At 37.8% G+C, this 22,354-nt stretch overlaps 1 protein-coding gene across 16 annotated transcripts in view; it reads left to right on the forward strand.

Annotated features, from left to right (window-relative positions):
- The window catches only part of AFDN (afadin, adherens junction formation factor), a 119,409-nt gene that overhangs the window by 83,097 nt on the left and 13,958 nt on the right, over nt 1-22,354 (forward strand). For 8 of the 16 annotated variants that reach the window (XM_082303140.1, XM_082303144.1, XM_082303141.1 and 5 more), the window contains 7 exons: nt 12,536-12,601; nt 13,575-13,648; nt 14,156-14,274; nt 15,266-15,460; nt 15,729-15,820; nt 16,251-16,439; nt 19,072-20,094. In XM_082303140.1, coding sequence (XP_082159266.1) covers nt 12,536-12,601; nt 13,575-13,648; nt 14,156-14,274; nt 15,266-15,460; nt 15,729-15,820; nt 16,251-16,439; nt 19,072-20,094 — 1,758 coding nt within the window. Of the gene's footprint in view, nt 1-12,535; nt 12,602-13,574; nt 13,649-14,155; nt 14,275-15,265; nt 15,461-15,728; nt 15,821-16,250; nt 16,440-19,071; nt 20,095-20,584; nt 20,719-21,908; nt 21,945-22,354 lie in introns of those variants that run through there. The other 8 variants (XM_082303153.1, XM_082303143.1, XM_082303139.1 and 5 more) reach the window with 3 other exon arrangements.

Here is a 22,354-nt window from a genome sequence, read left to right on the forward strand (position 1 = left end):
TGTTAATGAAAAAGACTTTCAGAACTTAGTAAGTTCTGTGTTGACTTTTTCCTGTATGAGTAATACCTTCAGTTGGAGTAGAAATTTAGGTGCTTCATATGTTAGTGTACACACTGATCCTGGATTACATTGTATCCATCTGAAACTGCAGAGCCTGCACTATGTGGACGTTAGTGCTCCAGGTTTTTTTTGTTGTAATTTATCCTTAGCTGTAGAAGCAAGTGCTGTTTCTCTGAAAAAGTGCAGAGATACAGGGTGGGGTTTTTTCCAAAGTAAATTGCCCAGTATGTCTTGCCTGTGAAGGCCAGTGCAGACATCATTAGATCAGAATTGACTTACTGAGGAAGAGCATCACAGAACCTGCAGTACAACTTGTAGATTTGTACATAACTCTGAATAGCCCTTAGTGTGGCAGTGCTCATGGAGTATTTACAGCAAATGTGCATTAAAAAGTTAACCCTTATCTGGTGAAATAGAGCTCAAGCAATATATTTTCCTTGAGCCCAGTGAAAGGTTTTTCCTTTGAAATAAAAGTGGAATCAAAGGCTCACATATTTAATTTCTTTCATTGAAAATTAAGAGTGCCTTTAATGCATTTGTAGAATATCATATTAAGTTGCAGCATTTATAATAATAAAGAAGACTTCTTTTTCAGACAGTTTAAGAGAGACTAATGAATAAATTTTGCTTAGTCTCTTACAAATGTTGTATATGAAGCATTTTGCCTTTACTTCCCACTTATCCCATGTCACGAGAATAAGAGTTAAGTAAAATAAGTTAGGAACTGTTGAATACTTTATTCCAATCTTAGAATGAAATGTTAGACCAGTTGCTTTAGCTAGCTTTTCTAGTTGATTTGATTTTCATCAAAGATTTATCTTTTTGAAGTACTCAATTCCTGGAGTGTGAGAGAAATCATGCTGTTGGAAATTTATATATTTTTGTTCAGCACAGAAGATGCTACAGCCCTTTGTGTCAGTGTATGTGCTTTCCATGCTGAACGCTGTTAAAATCCCCAAACAACAATATATGCACTAGAGTACAGTAGAGTATAATTTATTAACGCCATTTCAGGAGGTCCACTACAGAACATCCTGGCTTGTCCTGTGAGAAGCACTTTTAGAAGATAAGAGGGTGTATTCATTTGCTTGCTTTGTGTGCAAGGTAGTTCTGATTGCAAACTTTCTTTTATTAAAAAGTAACACGTAACACTCCATTAAAGAGAAAAACAAAACTCTTCAGTCTTTTCTCTGTACTCCTTTAGAGGTTTCTTGTAAATAGAGCATCTGGGTACACCAGACAGAAAGTTTCTAGGTTGTTGGATGTACTGCTGCCAATCTACCTTTTTTTTTCTCTGAGTAGTAAGACACTTACTTTTCATCTGTTTTTCCCACTCAGTGCAATCTAAAGCTGATGTCAGTTAAATGCTTAATGTTTCTTTGCCTGTTGAGTAATGTTGATTATCACCAAAGTTTGAATTTATAGTGCTTTTGTTTAATTGGAAATATTTTGCCCACTTGTGACTGTACTTTGTCTAGCTCCAGAAACATTTGGGTTTTGATCGCCAACATGGAGTATGTGAGAGGGGAACGCTGAAGTGTGTGGTATGTAGAGCATAGGTCAGTTTTAAAATTCTTTTTAAGTCAGGGTACAGCATGACTCAGTGCAGCTGTAGCCACAGCTGACAGATCAGTTTTAGATACAGTAGGCTGGTTCACCTCATTTATATTTGAAAAGTATTTTCTCTAATGATGACAGATTTCCAAAGTGTCTGCATTGGTCTTGAGGCAGCACAGGCCTTAGCTTTCTCTGACAAAGTGGGGTTTTTCTGATTTTCCAAGTCCAGAAAAGTCTACCCTCGCTGGAGACGGGACCAATACTACAAAGTTGGCCTTTCTCCTGCCTCTGGGCCCACAGCAAGGAGTTCAGTGAGTCTTAGGCTTAGTATGTTTGGAGGAGGAGATAAAATATATACTCATCCAGATACAACCTAAAGAATGCATGCAGCTTTATGGAATGTGAGTGTTTGGGTGGTCAAAAACCTTCACTTTTGCCTCCTAGAGAATAAAGTTGTAAATTGGCTGCATAGTTTAGTAAACTGTTATTTTTTTAAAATGCTTACAAGCTTGGGTTATTTAATTGCTTGTAGACCAATTACTTGCCAGGGCAGAGTGAGACTTGATTCTGTTCCATAAACTCGCTTTTAAGGATGTTTATTGCAACTTGCAGAGATCTTCTGTGTAAGCCTAAGAATATGGAATCAGAGAATTAACCTTGATAAAAATCAGTCAAATCTACTCTGGGTGTAGGCAGATAAAAGATTACAGGCCTGATGGCCTGGTATCAGGCTTGATAAGCTACGTTTCTATGCAATTTTCTTTAAAGACATTCTAGTTGCAGTTGATTCATCCTGTATTAAACTGTTTCATTTTTATAAAATACCACAAAAGCTTAAGTGATGTGGGAAAAGTGTCACCTGTAAAGCATTATGAGACATCTGAGATACCTTTAGTACTGTATGTTTGCTTATGTGTGCACACGCATGTGTGAACCTACATTATTAAAATAAAGTCTTAGTTCATGTTTGCATAATTATGAAAAATCCAAGAAAATCTTGAAAATTACTTATTTAAAAAGATCTGTGGTTATGCGAACTACTGGAGTGTTTTGACATACAGTCTTGGTATCTAAAGCCACTTAAATTGGAGTATTTCTTTGAAAAGGTTGGTGACTGCATGACACTTCTGTGGATTCCAAGTATGATTGGAGAGTGAAGATACTTTCAGTTCAGGACTACTTTTTCATTTACTATTTATGTGAAGCATGTATGTACTTAAGACAGAAATGTACATTTCTATATTGAAAGATCATTAGGAAGACTTTCTGGCATATTATGGAAATGAAAGTAGGCTTTAAATACATCTAGCATTTTCCAAATAAATTGTTATTGAAGGGTATTTTTTTTAATCAGGTGTGATTTTACCAGTCTTTAGAAGCTATTTGTTGCTCCAGTTTTATCAGAGTGATAAACAAAGCATATGAAACTCAACAGGTGTGGGCAAACGAGGCTTCAGAACAAGTAATGACAAGACCTTGCTGTTAATTGTGTGGAGTAGCACCGGTTTGGTTAGGTGCTGTACTGCAGATCTGCTCTGCAGATGCATAGCTTTTCCTTAATTACTTAATACAATTTTACTGTTATTTCTAACAACTGTAAAAGTGTTTTTATAATAGTTTTTGTAGTTCTAGGTCTCATCATAGGTATAGAAATAACTAGGTCATTTTACAGGTCTACTAAAACTGCAAGAATATTGCTAACCTCCCAGAAAGTACAGTGGTTTGTGATCCCCCTACGTTAGGTGGGCATGATGTGTGGGGATGGGAGTAGTTCAGCTGTTAAGAGGTTAGCACCTGGTCAAGAGATGGACCTTCACTCACACTCATTCTTTAGACTGGTGGGGCTGTGTGGTGTCTCAGCACCTACAGGCTATCATTCTGCAGGTGGCAGGTCCTCATGAGCATGTCACAGCATGGGTGGCTCACCTGGGAATGAAGCTGCCTGTTGACTCCCACTGGAAGGATCTGGCTGTTGTTTTCACCATGCCATTATGGCTGCTTGTCCTGGCAAATACCAAATGGGAAGGAGGAGTCTGCCTGCTTTTAATGCTTTTGTGGTGACTCACCAGCTCATGGTTAGTTGTGATGCTGCCATTAAAAAGTCTGTATGATATTGCTGTTACTCCAACTGTGACTTTTCTATACAGTTGCACTCTATGGTGTGTTCTGATTTTATGGCTGAAGGAATGAATTTGAGCCAGAGTTTCCTGTGTCTGTTACTGACAAGGAAGTTTTATAAAACTCATCTTGTGCCATAGCAACGCTAGCAATAAAAGTCTGTTCTCCTTAACTGCTCTCATTATATCTGTCATGTTTATTAATTCGTTACTGTGGTACTTTTGTACATCCTCAATTTTACATCTTCCTGATGTAGGAGTAGTAATTTCAGTTTTTAGATCACTGTAGTTGGTCTTGTTCTTTTCTTCATTGGTCTGAATACTCTGTAGAAGAAGCTGTGATGGTTTGTTTTGGTTGGGTGTTTTTTAATGCTGCCTCTTTTATTTCTACAGTTCTCATAGTGATATTTTTAAGCAAATGCAATATTTTGGGCACAATCCTTTTAGAGCAATGAGGGGTTTGCAAAATAATGCTAATTGTGCAAACAATTATGGGCTACTGTGTGCTGATATATTATAAGTGGATGTGATGGAAAAGGACTTGTTTCTTTTTAGGCTATGTCAAAAGCTGAGGTTAGGTTACATTATCCATCTTGGTCCTTTGGCTTCTTTATATAATTTTTGTGGTAAAGCAGAAAATTGTATGAGGCTTAAAAGGGGCAAATACCTTTTTGGACAAACAGGTATGAAATCTTTGTGTAGCATTGTCTCATCTGAGCTTTTTATTTTAATGCTTTAAATTGACTTGGCTCTGTTGTATCAACTTTGTTTTCCTTCCATCCTCTTGGTCCCAGTGAATTTATAGATTTTTTTCTTTTTTTTGAGATTGAAGTCTTTGTGACTTGAAGAATGAAAATCCTATAAACAAACATAATATTGGGGGGAGGTTGTTTATTTTCTTCACCTTTCAGGTTCTCTTTTAGTGAGGTACTGTAGTGGTTAGTTGTTGCTCCCCTGCACTGTGTCAGTGCCATCTTAAATGTAACGTATCAGCATTCTAGACGCTGAAGTTGTGCTGACCAGAGGTGCCAAAATTTGCTCTTTAACTTCTATGGATTGCCATAGTTGCATGGGTTCTCAGAACTCTTCCAATCTTTCAGGACCTACAGGAAAGTAATTCAGTCAATTTGTTTGTTTATTCAATAAATTATTTACTGAATTCCTTTATGAAAGATGATATGTCCTGGGATCTAGCTCAGGTTTTCCAGTTGTCCTACTGCTATTTAGAAGACAATATAAGTGAAAATTTACAGAGTGTTTGTTACTTCTTAATTTTCCAAATATGAGTACTTAGCAAGCACTTTTCCTGAATTAGTTGAGAAGAGTATGTGTGTGTCTGTGTATAAGAGCACATTTGTCAGTATAGACCAATGTTATTTATGTATGTTAAAAAGAAATGTTCTCTCTCAGGTGAGATTTTAATGTTGGCTTTAATTGTTGGATTTTAATGGGTTTTTTGTTGGCTCCAGTCTGTCTGAATTCATTAATCTCCAAGATAAATAGTTAGTGGGCTTTTTTAAAAAAAATGTGAAAGCTCTTGCTGAAGTTCTGGCTGGTTAACTGTTCTCTGCTCCAGTCTTTGATCGTATTTTTAGGTGAAGTTAGATTTGCATAGACTCTGCAACTCATGGCCTGTGAGCAGCACTGATGTGAAACTCAACAATCATCATCATCCAAATGCCTAATAAACTCTCTCCGTGTTTTATTTCCTTGTTTTTTATTTTCCTTTGGGTTTTTTTATTTATAGCCTTAGGTTGTAATTTTAGACTCCATCTTGTAAGATTTTTCTAAACATGTTTTTGTTCTGTGAGAACTATTTCAAATGAGCCTGCCTTGAAAAAAATAAAGCTACTCCTCCTTTCTAAAAGCTTCCCAATCTTCCTTCAGTCCCACTTTAAATATTGTTAAACCCTGTACGGGGCCACACATAGGAAATAAAGGTAGATCTAAGGGAAGTAGAACTTCTGGTGAGTTTTAATCTCTGGATTTATTGATAGTGTTTCATACCTCAGTTTTTCATTTATTGTCTTGACTTGTAGCTCCTTTTATTCTAGCTCTCAGTGAGGGAGGGCTCCTTGTTTATTTTTACAAGGTAATTTAGTCACTTAAACATTTTCCCATACGTTCTTTTCTTCATTTAGATTTAGAATAAAGACCCAAGTTACCATTCTAAACAGACTTCTGTATGCAGAAGTGTCCTGTGTTTATTTTTACATCCCAAGTAGGATTAGAAAATCTATTAAAATTCCAGTTATTAAAATTCCTGTTAAATGTGAAAGTTGTCCTTTATCGTAAAATTCTGACCTGTAAATCACAGCAAATTTAGGATTAGTTATTCTCATACTCTTCACTAAACTCCCAGTGCATGACAAACTTGCAAGTGCAGTATATTAACATCTTTCAACTTGTGCTGTTTTAAAACATTTAATTACTTCTTAGATAAGTGTGAGATTGTAAGAAAATCTTTATTGCAGGTATTGCATCTCACGCAAATGTGTGGCTGCTGGATCTAACAGTTCTCCTCAGTTTCCCCCTATGTTGGCTTTGTGCATCTTACAGATGAATAGGCCCAAGCATGGAAAAGATTATTTTCAATATTTTCATGTTTTGACTCAGAGACCTAATAAAGCTTTCTGGAAAAAAAGGGAGGAGAACATGACATTTTTATCCCATTGTCCAATTACATGAATAAAAGTGCGTTGTGTTTTGTAGCAGGATGCATTTTCATCAGTTCTACATATGTCATTTATCTCCATCCCTTGCTAAAGTTTGAAATTTTTTTTACATTTAGAAGGGGAATGGGTAGGACTTGGCACAGTTGGGAAGTGTCTTTTCAGTGTGTTTGCCATGCAGGCATTCAAAAGCTTAAAATGAAGACATTTTTCCACTGTGTAGTTTACTTTTCTGTGTGGGAACCTGAATGTATGTGAGTGTTTGTTTTGCGTTTGTTTTGCAATTGTTTTGGGGCTCAGCTCCCACTAGAATACAGTTTTGCAGTTGTTTTGTTACTAGCTGCTTGAAGTCAATAGGTGAGCTATAGTAGAATTTAGGAATTTCAAACAGTTTTAAGTTGTTGGGTTGAAAATAACATTATTCACCAAACAGTGGAGTCAACCCCCCTTAAGTGATCCAGGCCCCTCCTAGCAACCCCCTTTCCTGCACTGTTACAAACAGTCATGCTGTGCTGTAAACAATTTAAGGAAGCTGATTTAGTTGAAAACAAAGCTTGTATTTGGGAGGAGGGGAACTGAGACAGGGATCAGCTGAATCTCCAGCCAGGTCTGTCATGGGACCTGCCACACCACAATAGTGCCTGCACAGCTCGAAGTGTGAGACAACATGGGAGCAGACAGGTGGGTTTCTTCCTTACACTCTGTATGAGTGCACTACTAGTGTCATTGTAATTGATTTATTAGATAGTATTTTAAAAATCCTGAAATGTGTAAATTGTGCTTTGCTGCTGGCCTCCAAATTAGTTCTCTCTGCTTTATGTGCTTTATTTGTGCATAAAAGTTTTTGTGTACTGATTATTTAATTAGATTATAAAAGCACAGAATGGATGTGTGTCTCATATTGAGGCTTAGGTCTGATGTACTTCAGGGATCAGCGTTTTTAAATACCATGTTCCGTTCCTCAGTCCCCAATTCACTGTTTGTTGAATTCTGTTCAGCTAGTATCTTCCATGTAGAACTTTCTCCCCCCTCAGGTTCTGTTTTGGCTATGCATTGTAAAAAAAACTAGTATCATTTAAAGGTCTTCAGAGTAGTGTTATACTCAGTTTGGTTCAGAAATGTTGTCACCCAGGTAAACTGAAGCAGCAGTAATAGTCTAGTGGGTTTTTTCCTTAAATTAGTACTTAAGGGAAGTATTTCCCAAATTTTTCCTCAAAAGGGTATATTTTACTTTCTGCAAGGATTGTGGGAAAAAGTTGCATCAAGTGTGAAAGAAAATGGGTAGATTGGTAGCACTAGAGAATATGGTACAGTGGATGAGGCTTTTTAAAATTTAGAGTATCTTACATTATTTTTGAAAAACTCTTAAAAAGGTTTTGGGGATTTTGTATTTGGTTATGCATATTTGAGAAAATGTGCTGTAGGTTTCAGTATGTTAATCTCGGGGAGAGAGAATAAGCCATCTCTTTATGCTTACTGCATTCTTACTTTCCACAGTCATCTGACTCCTTTACAGTTGTGTTCTTCTGTTTGGACTGAAAGCCATATGGATACATATGCTTCTGTTATTAAGGACTGGAGAAAATGAAGTGAAAAGAAGGTTTATCATATTTTTGTTACTGATACACCATATTACTGCTCTTTTTTTTATTTGTGGGGGAGTAGTTTTAATTATGTTGACATTCACATTCCTTTGAAAGAAAAGCAGTTTAATATGTAGTTCACAAAGAAATCTGTTTTTACTGTAATGTCCGTAAATAATTACAGGAAAATTCATCTAGTGTGTATGAGAATTCTGTTCACTTTGGAGTTCAGTATGTGTGGCTACATATTAAGAACCTTTTTCTGTTTCTAATAATTGTATATTTCTTTCTAATGCAGACTTCTGGAAGGTAGAACTAAAGCAAAATCAAGTCTGATTCAACAGGAATTAGGAATTTGGATTCAAGTTTCTGTAAAGCTTAGGGTAAAAGTTGAAGGGAAGGTGAGGAGTTGATTTTAAGGATATTTAGTGAGAAGTCTTCCTAAGCATGTGAAAGCACATGCATGTTGTTAGAAACATATTAAATGACATGTGGATTAGAGGAGAAGCTCATCGGTCCTGATAATACATGAGTAGATGTGGTGGCTGATAATGTTGGTTTGTTTTTTTTTTTAATGCAATCTGAACAGAGATTTATTTTTAAATAATTTTTATGCTTTCAAAATTCATTAGTGTTGTATTTAAGTGCGAGAACTTGGAGCTAACACATCTACTCATAACTTCCTTTAAAAGAACAGTTAAAAGATTGACAAACTGTATAGGCATCATAAAAACATGGGAAAAGAAGGAATGAGGAGTAAAATGTCAGCTCCTTTGAATCATAATGAAGAATTACTTAGGGTTAGAGTATAGGCGCAGGTAGAGCAAAAATCCGAATGATGTGGTATCTTCCAGCTGTGGTACCCTTAGCCAAAGAACACAACAAAAACAAGTGTAAGATTTTTGTCTCCTTTGAGGAAAGGCTGGGACAATTGGGATTGTTCAGCCAGAAGAGAAAGCCCCAGAGTAACCTAATTGTGGCATTCCCAATACCTAAAATGGGCCTGCCAGATGGCTGCAGGGGTACTCATTAGAAGGGCAAGACAAGGGGGAATGCCTTTAAACTGAAAAAGAGTGAGTTTAGATTAGATGGTCAAAAGAAATTCTTTGCTGTGAGGGATTGAAACTGGTTACTCTGAATAGTGGTGGATGCCTCAACCCTGGAAGTGTTCAAGGCCAAGCTGAATGGGGCTCTGAGCAACCTAGTCTAGTGGAAGGTGTGTGTCCCTGTCTGTGGCAAGGGGTTGGAGCTAGATGGTCTTTGGGGCCCCTTCCAACCCAAACTGTTCTATGGTTCATCCTGGTTTCTAGCTTTCTTTAATTTCAGAGTGTGTTGTATCTGTTCTGGGGGGTTTATGTTGTTTGTTTGTTTGGGTTTTTTTCTCTAAAGCCTCTAAGAGCCCTGCCAAGAATCTCAGATTCTGTTTACACTTTGGCATCTTTCAGCAGTCTTGTTCCTGGCTGTTTCCCAATTTAATTATGAAATCCTATGGAAAATGTTTTGCCGGGTGGAGGTTTGTTGCATTTTATTTGGGTTCTGTTTATGTTTTACTATTTAAAATATTCTAGATGTGATAGCAGAAGTGAGAAAGTGTTTTGTGTTGGCTGATTAGAGAGATGATAAATAATTCTATCAGGGCAACTCATAATCCCATTGGCCTTCAGTTCCTTGATCATTGCTGAGCTGAAGAGCCCATGCCTGCTTAGTTGGTTCTGTCAAGAAAGGTATTCCATGTTTCTGATGATTCTTGTTTCTCCTGAACCTCTTGGTTCTGTTGCTGTCATTTTATAAGGGAGTAATCAGAATTCTAAACAGTTTTCTAAATGTGACCCTTTTAGATTTTTAGTGACCGTGGTGGTTTCTGCTTTGTTCTTTTCTGTTCTGCTGGCTTCCAGATTTCTGATCTGATATAAGATAGCTCTGAAAACAGTGACTAAACTTCAGGAGTTCAAGTCAGTTTAGAAACCACTCTATGGGTATTTGTGCAATTGAAAATGTTTATTTCATCATTATTTGCAAACCAATATAAGCCACATATTATGGGCTTATACAAAAGGTTTCAACTTCATTTAGTGTGCACTAAGAGTCAAAATGAAGCATGAGAAGGGTGATGTATATGGACGAATATAGTGTCTGATGCACTACATGAGTACCAAAGTTGCTTGATTAACGTGTGCGCTGTTTTAAGTGGCAGTGCTCTTCCAAAGCTTTGCTTGTTTTTACGTAATCTTTGTATTAGACAGATCTTTGTTTCTGTACCTAAGGGGAGGAGATTCCTGCTAGCATCCTTTGAAGTTAGGACTGAATAAAAATGCTGTCAATTGCAGGTGGCTTCAGAGGAATCTTGGTCAGTCTGGCCCTCAAGAAAAGCTGCTGTTTGGTCCCTGCAATGACTGATGTGATGCATGAGGTTATAACTGCAAGGGTGGGTGGGTGAGTTGCTGTTGATTCTTTCGCCCTTTGGAATTCAAGGAGCTTGCCTTCAGGTATACTTAGTGGCTGGAGGCAGAGCAAGGGACATATAAACCCTATAATTTAATTTTAAGTTCCTAACAAGGGAAGGTGGTAACTGGTTCTGCCAATGGTGCCCTGATGGAAACCAGCACATTAGAAGGTTGGAGCATTATTTCACATTTGGACCAGTGAAGTACATCTTCACCCCGTTATTGCTCCAGTGTTCAGCATCATGTGATCCTTCTCCAACTCTTGGTTTTGACTTACTTGATGGATCTTCTATTTGGTACATTTAGTTACGTTATTGTTTGCCTTTTTTTTGGAATGCTTATGCGCATGGTGAACAGCACATTCATTTAGGGCTCCTCTGCAAATTTCCATTCCTTGTGAAAACTAACAACTTTCGATCCATTATGGAACCCGTTATTAATACACAAGGAGAAGTTCTTTCTCGCTGCATGTCACCTTGAAATCTTGAAGAACTCCTGCTAAAAGATCTTGCATTGTCCATGTTGGAAGTCTAGGTGTTCAGCTAGATCGTCCTTCCTCATGTACATCTTGGTTGCTTGAGGGAAAAAAAAAGAGATTTGTGAAGTATGATTTCATTTTCCATTACATTTATCTAGCTGTCTTCTGACTTGTGTTTCTCATAACTTTAGACAGATTTTCTGGTATAAAGTTATTCTGCAGCTACTGCAATGTTTCTTTAGGGCTCTTTAAAAAAAAAAACCAGAAAGCAACTAAATTCTTTTAATTGTCTTTATATTCTTTGTAGACAAAGAAAGTATCAGTATTTCAGTTATTTTTTGTATTTTTTTCCTTTTTATCCATAAGTATGGCTTAAACAATTATTATGAAAAATTTGGACACGTAGAATGTAATCTGGAATCATAAGGCTTAAAAGAATTCTTTTTCTGTGGCTTTTGTGTAAACATTTGGGATTAACCTAAGATTTAATGAAAATAGGTCTTTCACTTGCTTAGAAAACTGTCTGTGTAACACTAGCTTTGAATAATCTTCACCTTGATTCTTATTTTACTTTATTATAACAATGGGAGCAATGCATGCTTTTGCTGCAAAAAGAAAAGAGTTGAAAAGGCAGGGGGGAGGGAAAGAAGGAAGCTGTATGTTCAATATCAAAGCAACTTGGGGGCTTATTTTAGAAAAACAGTGTTACAATTAAGACTGTGCTCTGTTGAAAACATACTTGGCACTCTCCTAAGTGACTTGCAGAGTAAAACACCACCAATTTGCTGTAGTAGATAAATGACAGGTAATAGTCTCACATTATAAGAGACGATTTAAAGGTTTGTGATACTAACATTTGGACTGATTCATGTGGTGTCTTGTACATTGGAGCATGTGGATGACACAACAGCATGGCTTGAATAGATGCTTTCATTCTTGTATCTTGGTATCCTTTAGTTGCCTTGCAATAAGTTCACTGTTAACAGTCCTTTCAAAATGTAGCAGAACACTTTTGAGAGAGATGTTTTATGAACAAAATTGCATGGTTTTGCAGTAGACTTAAATATTGACTCTGTCAATTCTAAAATACTTATGTCTGCTTTACTTGTTTATGTAAAGCTTGAGACATTCTTCTTTCCTTTACACTGGCTCCTTTACAGTCCTAATGAATGTTAAAAACATTTCTATTCCTTTTTCCTGTAATCTGCAATTTACCTTGTTTTACTGGGGCACAGTGCACTCTTGAAACATAATACAGAGAGGTATAAATAACAACATGCGTGTAAAAGTTTAAATAAGTATTTATTATTAGAAGGGGGCTAGAACACAATTCTAAAGTATAAGTTTTAGTTAATGTATTTTCTTTCTTATTCAAACTTGCATTAAGACCAAATATTCTTTGCTTCTAACAAAGCTTGCAGTTTTGATAGGCCTAATATTAAATTATTCATATGACTTTAATTGAATGTAACTCTTCACTGTATAATTGGTTTTTCTCCAGTTTGAAAATATATACAAGTCATGAGAAAGTAGAGGTTTACTTAGCCATGTAAAATTCAGATTAAAGTTTGTGGAGTGCGTAAGAGATCAGATACAAATTAAATTAATGCCTCTTTCTCTGTAGGGTGCTGGTCAAGACAAACTTGGAATATATGTCAAGTCTGTTGTGAAAGGAGGTGCTGCAGATGTGGTTAGTAATGTTCTTAAACATCAGATTTCAAAGGTAGAAAGAGCCTTTGGAAATGCTTTAAAATCCTTTGTTTACTACTGTTATGATCCAGTTCTAATGTTCTTAGAAATACCTCTGCCCGAATTAAGGTGCAAACGAGACCATATGCCAGTGACAGCAGTAAGGGTTTTTTTGATTGTAAATATGAGAGAGAGAGAGAAAGAAAGGAAGAAAGAAGTAGAAGATGTTGGGGGGAGCAGAAAGAGTGACAGGGACAGAATAAGGAAAATATCGCCACTCCATGGATCCCAACGCTGTTCATTGATCCTCTCCAGCTGGTCTCTTGGTGGTGAAGGTCCCCCCGGAAGGCACAGAGTCCCATGGGTGTACATGCTCAGGCTGGGTGGGCATGTCTGGCCATGGCCCCCTGGGGTGGGGTCAGTCTCTCACAGCAGACTCTGGGTCTGTTGCACCACATGCAGCCCTGTGGGGCCAAGCCTCTCACATGAAAGCCCCTTGGATGTGCCCTGTGGGGTTGGGGGTTCCACAGCTGGGCCAGTTTGTGTAATTGGAGGATGGGTGTTTATTGCCTCTTACCAGAGGCTGCACCATGCGCCCAAAACCTCCTCCTCCCCCCTCGGTTGGGAGGAGTCTGTGTAAACCTGGCTTCTGTGAGCTGTGCTCTCCCTCCACCCCAAACTCAACTGGGGACAGTTGCAGCTGGTGGCTTTGGCCTTTTGTGGATGCATACCTTTCCCTCAGCGTGAAACGCATTTCCCTCTATCTAATCAACAGTTTGACTTCCAGTTCAAAGTCCCACTCTTCAGGGAGGCTTCTTCGGTTGTAGCTTCTTTATCAAGAGCAAAACTTTATATCAATGTTCGAGGCATGAACTATTTTCAGTCTCTGACAACTATTTTGTGTGAATGATTGTTTTAATTGAGATCGTGTTAGCATTGGTGTATGATTTTGCTTCTCTTGAATGCGTATTTAGGATGGTCGTCTGGCTGCAGGGGATCAGTTGCTTAGTGTGGATGGTCGAAGTTTGGTGGGCCTGTCCCAGGAAAGGTACGGAATGCTTTCCTTGGTTGTTTTTATGGGAAGAAAATATTAGCTTAATAATGTACTGAAGAGGAGAGAAGCTAACTTTTTTTACACTTTAGGCTTTGTCTTCTCTTTTGATAACTTCCTGTGAATAACCTTAGTAACAAATTCATCTGTCTGTACTATTTTCCCCTTCTTTTCATACAAAACGGGTTATCTATATAGAAGAGATTGTATTATACATTTGGGTTTTGGTTTTGAACAATTTTTTTTTTTTTTAGCTCTAATTTTAAATATTTTGGCTTTTGACCTCTAAAGCAGAAACTGGGAATAAATAGTACTTGCCAGTAGGTATTGTCTGTACACATAAGCCTGTGTTCTTGTCATAGTCTTGGTATTTTTTTCAATGTGATTTTAAGTACTAGTCAGAAAAAGGGTGCTTTGTTAAGCAACAGATTACTGATAATAAGGGTAACAAGTAATACAATGCCTAATTTAATTTTGTTTTATTTGCTCCACCTTTTATTGCAGGGCAGCAGAACTTATGACTAGGACAGGTTCTGTAGTAACACTAGAAGTAGCAAAACAAGGAGCAATTTACCATGGTCTGGCAACCCTGCTTAATCAGCCATCCCCAATGATGCAAAGAGGTAAAGATACTAATATTATTGATGTTAATAACAGCTTTGTGCGTTTGCTTTCTGCATTTGTAAGAATGCAGAAAATAAAATCATTTACAGTATTTTACCAAGTATTACCATAATATTAAGTCAGAAAAGAAATACAATTGCACAGAAAAACAAAAATTTCTTTTCTGATCAGAAATTCGTCTGGTTTTAAATACCACTTGAAAATTCCCTAGTCTAATAATTAAATCCTTTGCACATGTACCTTTCAAAACTTAATTATGTGTTTAAACACAATTCTTATTTGAATTTTTTTTGTCCCTTTCATAAGAGCTTCTCTCCTCCCAGAATATGTCTTCCATGTAATCACAGAGTGCAGTGTAATTAGTAGGAGAGAAATAAATGGAAACAGAAGCCCTGGAATGTATTTTGCCATGGAATTTTTTTTTTTTTTTTAACTAGACACGTTGAAATGTATCTCCTTGAGTTTCTGTGTCTGATCATAAGAAGTTCTTGGATGTTTCTCCCATGTTACATTTTACCATCCTACTTCAGTAGGATACAACCAAAAGACATATTAAAGTCCAATATAAAACAATATTTTATAGGAAATAATTTTGTCAATGAAGACATTTTTTACATACAGGGTAGTACCACAGTATAGAAAAGAATGGGTTAAAAGAACAAATCCTTATTATCCCAGTTCACAACACCATCCCAGATGCCATATGCTTCAGTCATCCAGAGACCTTTCAGTATAACACATTTGGCTTTTCCAAATAATGTGGTACCTTGTCAGAAGTTCTTTTGAAGAATACAGATTGAAGGAAATCTGTATATTTGATACAGGATTGGGATTACATATTTGAAGAAGTAAAGATTTTTAAACCTAGTATTTGCTTTACTGAGAACTTAATTTTTAAATCTAAGCTCAGGGTAGCTCTGGTTTGAAAAAAAAAAATACGCTAGACAGTAGTTAAGTGAAAGGGAGAAACTACATATCCAACTGTTACAGTTTCTGACCGCCGTGGCTCAGGTAAACCCCGACCAAAGAGTGAAGGTTTTGAGCTGTATAACAACTCCACTCAAAATGGATCACCTGAGAGTCCTCAGCTGCCATGGACGGAGTACAGTGAACCAAAGAAGCTGCCAGGGGATGACAGATTGATGAAGAACAGAGCCGATCATCGTTCCAGTCCCAATGTAGCAAGTAAGAAAAATTGTCCTTCTTTTGGGGATAGATGTTTCCTCCAGTAGTTTTAGAGGCTGTTGTATTCAAAAGGGGGTGATTGTTTTTAAAAATGGATTATCTTTAAAATACCCGTGTAGTGGTAACATTCGGAGCAAGCCTCTTGCTAGAACTACTTAAGGAAAAAATAATAGTTATTTTGTGAATATTGTTACTTTATTAAGTCTTTATTAACTTTTGTAAATTTTTATTAACAGTCTTGTAAATGCTTCCTTTAACTTTCCAACAGATCAGCCTCCAAGCCCTGGGGGAAAGAATGCTTATGCATCTGGAACTACCACCAAAATAACCTCAGTCTCTACTGGAAATCTTTGTACAGAGGTCAGAAGTGGCAAGCAAAATGCTGGCTATTAAACTTTTTCTATCAATTAGTGTCAGTGTGCTTGACTCAAACCAGTGTCTTACTGAACTGACCACAGTGCTGGCACTTGTGACTGGGTGGGGTTTTGCTTATTACAGCTAATGAAAGGTTGAGACAGTTTTCAATGATTTCATTAAATTTTGTTCATGAAGTTGTCCTTGTGATTTCTTAGGTTTGTACAATACTGCATACTCGCTTTGAGACCATAAAAACATGAGTCATAGCCACAGTTACATTTGATTCTAGGCAGCCTCATTATCTCCTGTCCCAGATGAGTAATGCTCTTATGGGCCAAAAGAAAGTATTTGAAAAATGCACGTTTAGAACAATCTTCCATACAGATCTGTGTGATTAGAGAATTCTACCTTACTTTCTTTCTCCCTTTTTCAGGAACAGATTCTGCCACCACGACCTGAAGCTTATCCCATCCCAACACAGACCTATACTAGAGAATATTTCACATTCCCAGCATCAAAGTCCCAGGATCGAATGGGTCCAGCTCAGAGTCAGTGGCCAAATTACGAAGAAAAGCCACAGATCCAGGCAGAAAGTAATCATTCTATCAATACTACCATGCAGGTGAGAAGTAATTTTTTTCAGCATAAGGAAACAAACCAGAAAGAAGCTGCTTGCTTTCCACTCCCAGACTGCTAGAGACTTTTTTTCAGAATAGTCAGCTCTTTATAGGTATGCCATAGATGGGAACAACTATACTTTTGCCAAGATGGGCTTGGGTTCAGGATCCCTATGCCTTTTTTTTCTTTTTTTTTCTCATTTTGCCTTTTTTCCCCCCCCTTTCTTTCACAGAATTTATGTTACCATGCTCTGCAGACCTGTTATCTGGGATATTTTAATGCCCTGTTAGAGGTAATGGGGTGTAAGTGGTAGTAGGGTTTGTCTTGTAAAATACTTTGTGGTTTTCTGAAAAGCAAACTAAATCTTCCATTCTTCCAAGAAGGTTTATGTGGAAAAAATGTTTGCCTGAAGGGTGTGTTAAGTGATAAAGTAATGTATTAAAATTGAAATAAAACAGTACTTTGAGAGCTATCCAAGGTCTTCACTAAAACACATTCCCTGCTTCCAGTTAAAAAAAAAAAAAAAATTTCAAGTTGTATCTATTATCAAAGTGTAGATGCATCTTGACATGAAATGAATTTACAATCATTGTATTTTTAGAAATTCAGAAATAGTGTTGTTTTGTTCCTGTTAATGAGAACTTCACTCAAATCCATACAGGAAATTAAATGTAGATCTACTAAATCTAGTTACTGGATGATCTTTTTCTCTAATCCACCAGACTTGAAAATACAGAGAGCTTTTTTTTTCTGTTATTTCTTAATTAGTGATAAGAGCAGAGCCTTAACCAGGCTTACATTTTACTTTTGGAAAAAGTAAAATGTAAATTATCTTGAGATTCTATCCAAGGAAGCAAAGTAATAATTGTTTGTTGGTTACTCACACATACATGGGCAAGCAAATTCAGTAAAAGGTTGCTTTTTTTTTTTTTTTAGTATTATAGAGATTAAATCCTAATTATTTGGCCTGTTTAAAAAAAAGAAAAAAAGATGTTTTGCTCAAAGTTGGATGATAGTTTTGAAGGGGAGTGCTGTAAGTTGAACGACTGGGGCAAATAGATACAGAAGTATTTCGCTGAATTTCCATGCTTAACTCTTTCACATTTCATGATTTCATCTCACTTAATCTTAGCTGCATAAAGTCTAGGTGCTCTCTGTCAGTGGTGGGAGAAGGGGAGGTGAGTGCCTCCAGAGAATGTTCCTACCCATTTGTCTTAACTGAATTTTATGACAATTGCTGCCTGGACATGCATCTCTCCCTGCTTAAGAAAAGCTTAAGTGAGTATCTTAGATGAGGTGGTTAAAGCTGGTAAAGATGAAACCCATCTATTAAAGTTGTTGACAGACACTGAATTGGAGCTATAAGCCTTGGCAGTGCAGAAAAGCATTTTGCTAAAGCAAAATAGAAGCTTTAACTCCTTACATGCATTGAAAGCGTTCACAGTTTTTCCCTGCCATACAACAGTTCTTTTAAGTTGAAAATTAGAGGAAAACAGACTTTTTACAAGAAATAAAGAAATACACTTTAATCTTTGCAGTGAGAGCTGGGCTTGTAAAAAAAGCTGCTAAAATGTGTGTCTTCTGTTCTGAAGGCATTAGCAAACTGTTGGGCTAGGTGCATCTTTACAGCAAATTTAACACAAATAACTGTGTGTTCAGCTCTGTTGGACTAATAGAGCATAAAAAATACACTTGTTCTTCTCAAAGAAGGCATTCTTTAGAGGTCATGGTTAAGGTCATTGATGGAAGAAAATAAAAGGAGTTTGCTTTGTTAGTCTTCTCTCAGTTGTTGATAATTGGTGCATTATGTGTTCAGTGCTTAGCAGTTCCTAACATTCAAAGTATGAATATTTGCTTCAAGAAAATCATTAACAGATTTAATAATCCTGGTTTATGGTCCAGTGTTCCTTTTCAGGTGGCTGTTCAGTGCAATAAGACCCTGGGGTTGTATAGAAAAAGATTTGGTGTTTGATGCACTAAAGTGACAAAAATCTCAGACCATTATACTCATGCTCCAGGAGCAGGTAGAATTAGACTGCCTGCCTGGATTCTGTACCCTGAATGGCATTAGCAATGGGAGCTTCCTCTGGGGCATCTTGCCTGTTAATATGGAGGAGGGTGGGCAGAGGTGCTCTTTTCTCTGTGTCTCTCTGTCTCTCTCTCTCTCTCTCTCTCTCTCTGCAGCCTTTCTGTTTGCTTTCCCAGTAGGAAAGATGTTCAGTGAAGCCAGTTGAAGCTCAGTCAGTAATGGCAGAGCTGGTATGACTGAGCCTCTGCCCAGAGCTGCCAGGACTCTCATGCTCACGTGGGGGGAGGGGGTGCCAGAGACAGTCCTGAGAAACTGTGCAAGCTGGGGAGGTTTTCAGCTTAAACTCTGTTTTGCATTCATTCTTCCTCCCAGTCCAGTTACCAGGCAGTTCCCAAGAGCTTGCCAAGTCTTCCATCACTTGAATGAGTCAAGAAGACTGAGAAGAGTATTTTATTTTTGGTTTTGGAAAACCTACTGGGCATGAAAATGCTGAAACTCGTTAAAAGTAATTACCTTCAGTAATAAGAATGTGTTTTGTAAGCCATTTTCAAATCTGTTTTAATGTAGATGGACTCTAATACACATGCCTTGTTTAATTTTTTTTCAGCGTGTAGCTCGTTCCCAGGAAGAGCTCAGAGATAAAGTTTTCCAGCCAGAGAGGAGTCGTTTGGAAGTTGTTATACGGAAGGATGTGGAGTACATCGATCGGAAGTCGGACAGCGATCAGTGGATGAATTCATCTGTGGATTCTAGCACATCTAGCCAGGAACACCTGAACCATTCCTCCAAACCAGTCTCGCCTGGTTCTTGTTTAACTAAAAGTGGACCTGGCCGTTGGAAAACTCCAGCCACTAGCCAGCCGACTCCAGTGGCCATTTCCCAGCCCATCAGAACAGATCTTCCCCCTCCACCACCACCTCCTCCAGTGCATTATGCTGCCGAATTTGATGAACTACAAATGGATTTGCCTCTGCCTCCCCCTCCTCCTCCAAATCAGATAGGAGCACAAGCATCCTCCCAGGTAGCTGCTGCTGAGCGTAAAAAAAGAGAAGAGCATCAGAGGTGGTATGAAAAGGAAAAGGCACGTTTGGAAGAAGAACGAGAAAGGAAACGTCGTGAGCAGGAGAGAAAACTGGGTCAAATGCGTTCTCAGCCACTAATTCCTGCTCAGCCTGTGGTTCCTCCCGTCTCCCTTCAACAAGTGAAATCAGAAAAACCCTCAACTTTGCAGAGGTCTCAAGAAACAGTTATTCGAGAGCTGCAGCCCCAACAGCAGCCACGGACTATTGAGCGGAGAGATCTGCAGTACATTACTATCAGCAAGGAAGAACTGTCCTCTGGTGATAGCCTCTCTCCAGATCCTTGGAAACGGGATGCTAAGGAGAAGCTGGAGAAGCAGCAACAGATGCACATTGTGGACATGCTGAGTAAAGAGATTCAGGAACTTCAGAACAAGCCTGATCGTACAGCAGAAGACAACGACCGCCTCCGCAAACTCATGCTTGAGTGGCAGTTCCAAAAGCGACTGCAAGAATCAAAGCAGAAGGATGAAGATGACGATGAAGAGGAGGATGATGAGGTGGATACTATGCTTATCATGCAGCGACTGGAGGCAGAAAGAAGAGCAAGGGTAAAAGGGGATAATCTTTTCTAGAAAAAAATACTGTAAATTTCTAGCTTGGTGGGGTTTCATGCTTTGAGTATTTTGATGTTCTCAGGTGGTAAAGGAGGATGATGCTTTCTTAAATGTCCTGAATTTTAAGGTTAATAACTTAGAGTAGTTTCACCAGTTAAGTAATGTGTTACAAAAGTATCTAAGCTACCTTTTATAGCATACGATTTAGCAGTTGAATTTACTTTTCTGGTTTGGGGGAGAGAAAAGTTCCCTTTGGATAAAGTATTTTTGCCATGTACCTAGAGTATGGTTAGAAAGTAAAATATGGCAGAAATTTGCTTGCAGAAAGGCAAGAAAAAATATTTGAAATTAAGAAAGTCTGTAGGAGAATCAGAAATAAAAATAGTGTGATTTCTCCCTCCCCTCCCCAGTGTATTTACCTTTAGAAGTTCTTATGTATAGTCTTGGGACATGAACACAGACACTGAATGCATACTGTTTCCAGGGAACAGTGAGCTGAGACACTCCAACTTGTTGGTCTGATTCAGCTGCTACCTCTACCTTTACCATCACCTGAGTGCTGACCCCAGCAGTGGTGGGAGCATTGGTTGAGCCATGTGGTTTTGGGTGGTGTAACAGGTAATACACCCTGTCTAGGGCTCCACCTCATGTATGCCTGGATTTTTCATGGTGTCCAGTTTAATTAGCATCTGACAAGGTTTGCTTCCCTTAGATTCAGTTTTGTGAAAGCTCATAATATATGTAATAAGATAATGCAACTGAATAGTATGATGCAATTTTTAACCCCTCTGCTGGTGGCTGTTGTCTCCCAAGACTGCTAAATCTACTGTTACTGAGAAAAAGTTTCTTTAGGAAAATCTGTTCTTTTCTGAATAACAGCACGGATTCCCAAGTTACATACCAATAGCTGTGCTTTTCCAGGCTTAAAAGCTAGCTCTGTAATATGTTCAGTGTCTTCTGTGTGTTTGTCTTGAAAAGTTGACTTAATTCTGTGATAAGCAATGTTTAATTCCTGAGAAATGTTTGGACATGCTTGTTTCGACATTCAGAGATAGCTAGTGGCTTGAGTAGGATTTGAATTCAGGATTGTTTTGGCAGCTTCATTTCCTAAGTTACTCTCCTCATATTTGCTGCAGTCTGCATTGCTTTCCTTTTTTTCTTGTGCCTAACTTTATTGCTGTGTAAAACAATAGATACCTCAAACTTGGAAACTGAAGAAAGGAAAAGCTAAGTATATTTGGCAAACAGGTTGCCCTAAAGTCCAGCATTGCTAACAGGCAATATGTGGCACGTAGACAGTTACCTATGGACATAAAAAATTCATGTAGAACTGCCATTTTAACAAACATTGTCTTTAAAATTTTACTGTAGCAAGGCTAAGAAAGCCATGTGTCATTAAAAAAAGCCAGTTGTATTGCATAACAGTATTAGTCTTCTCTGCAAGTGCTGGCTTTAAAACACTATTTGTGCATAAAGTTCTTCCAGCTTTTTGGAACATTTTGAAACTAAAAAATAACACTTGTCTTGAACTGAATTCATGTGTGCATTTTGGTTACATTTCACTTTTAGAGATGCAGTTAAGTAGCATCTCTGCAGAACTACTGAGGTGTTGAATGAGTCAATACTGATAAAAATTTTGGATTATTTGTTTTCATTTCTGTATTTCAGGTTTATATCCATTCAGTTCCTTGTTCTAAAGCAGCCAACTAAACAAATAAAAGAAAATGCTTTTGAAATAGTGCAAGTCTAACCTATCTTTATTTACACTGTGCATCTTTCTTTTTTTTCCCCTTTCTTACTACCTGCAGCAGACTGCTGTGCCAGCAATCTCTGTTCTAGATTTGGTATGTTTGTTTCTTTCTCTTCAATATCTCTTTCCCATTTCCTTATTAATAACAACCCTATGCGCTTTGGATGATGATTTGGCATCTTTGGGTGTTCAAAGATCATTACGATACAGTAAGCAGTAAGTTAACTGCAAGCATGCATTTGAATGTTTTCAGATGTGGTGATTCCTTTCCCTGTGTTTCCTTCCTCTTAGATGTTGTGTTCTGCTTGCAGTCTTGATTTGTTTGTTGCAGCAGTGGTCTAATATAAAACTGTGTATCTGCTGTTTTGTGCAGTTTTGTTTGTAAAATCTTACTAATAACTTGGAATGAACAGGCTGTGAGGTAAGATTCCTTCCTTTCCCTTTCCCACCCGTGCAGGTTTTAGAAGAGCTCTAAGAGCACTGTTCTTTTCCAGTTTGAAGTGA

The sequence above is a fragment of the Coloeus monedula genome, assembly GCF_965178545.1.
Source record: "Coloeus monedula genome assembly, chromosome: 2".
NCBI classification, from domain to species: Eukaryota; Metazoa; Chordata; class Aves; order Passeriformes; family Corvidae; genus Coloeus; species Coloeus monedula.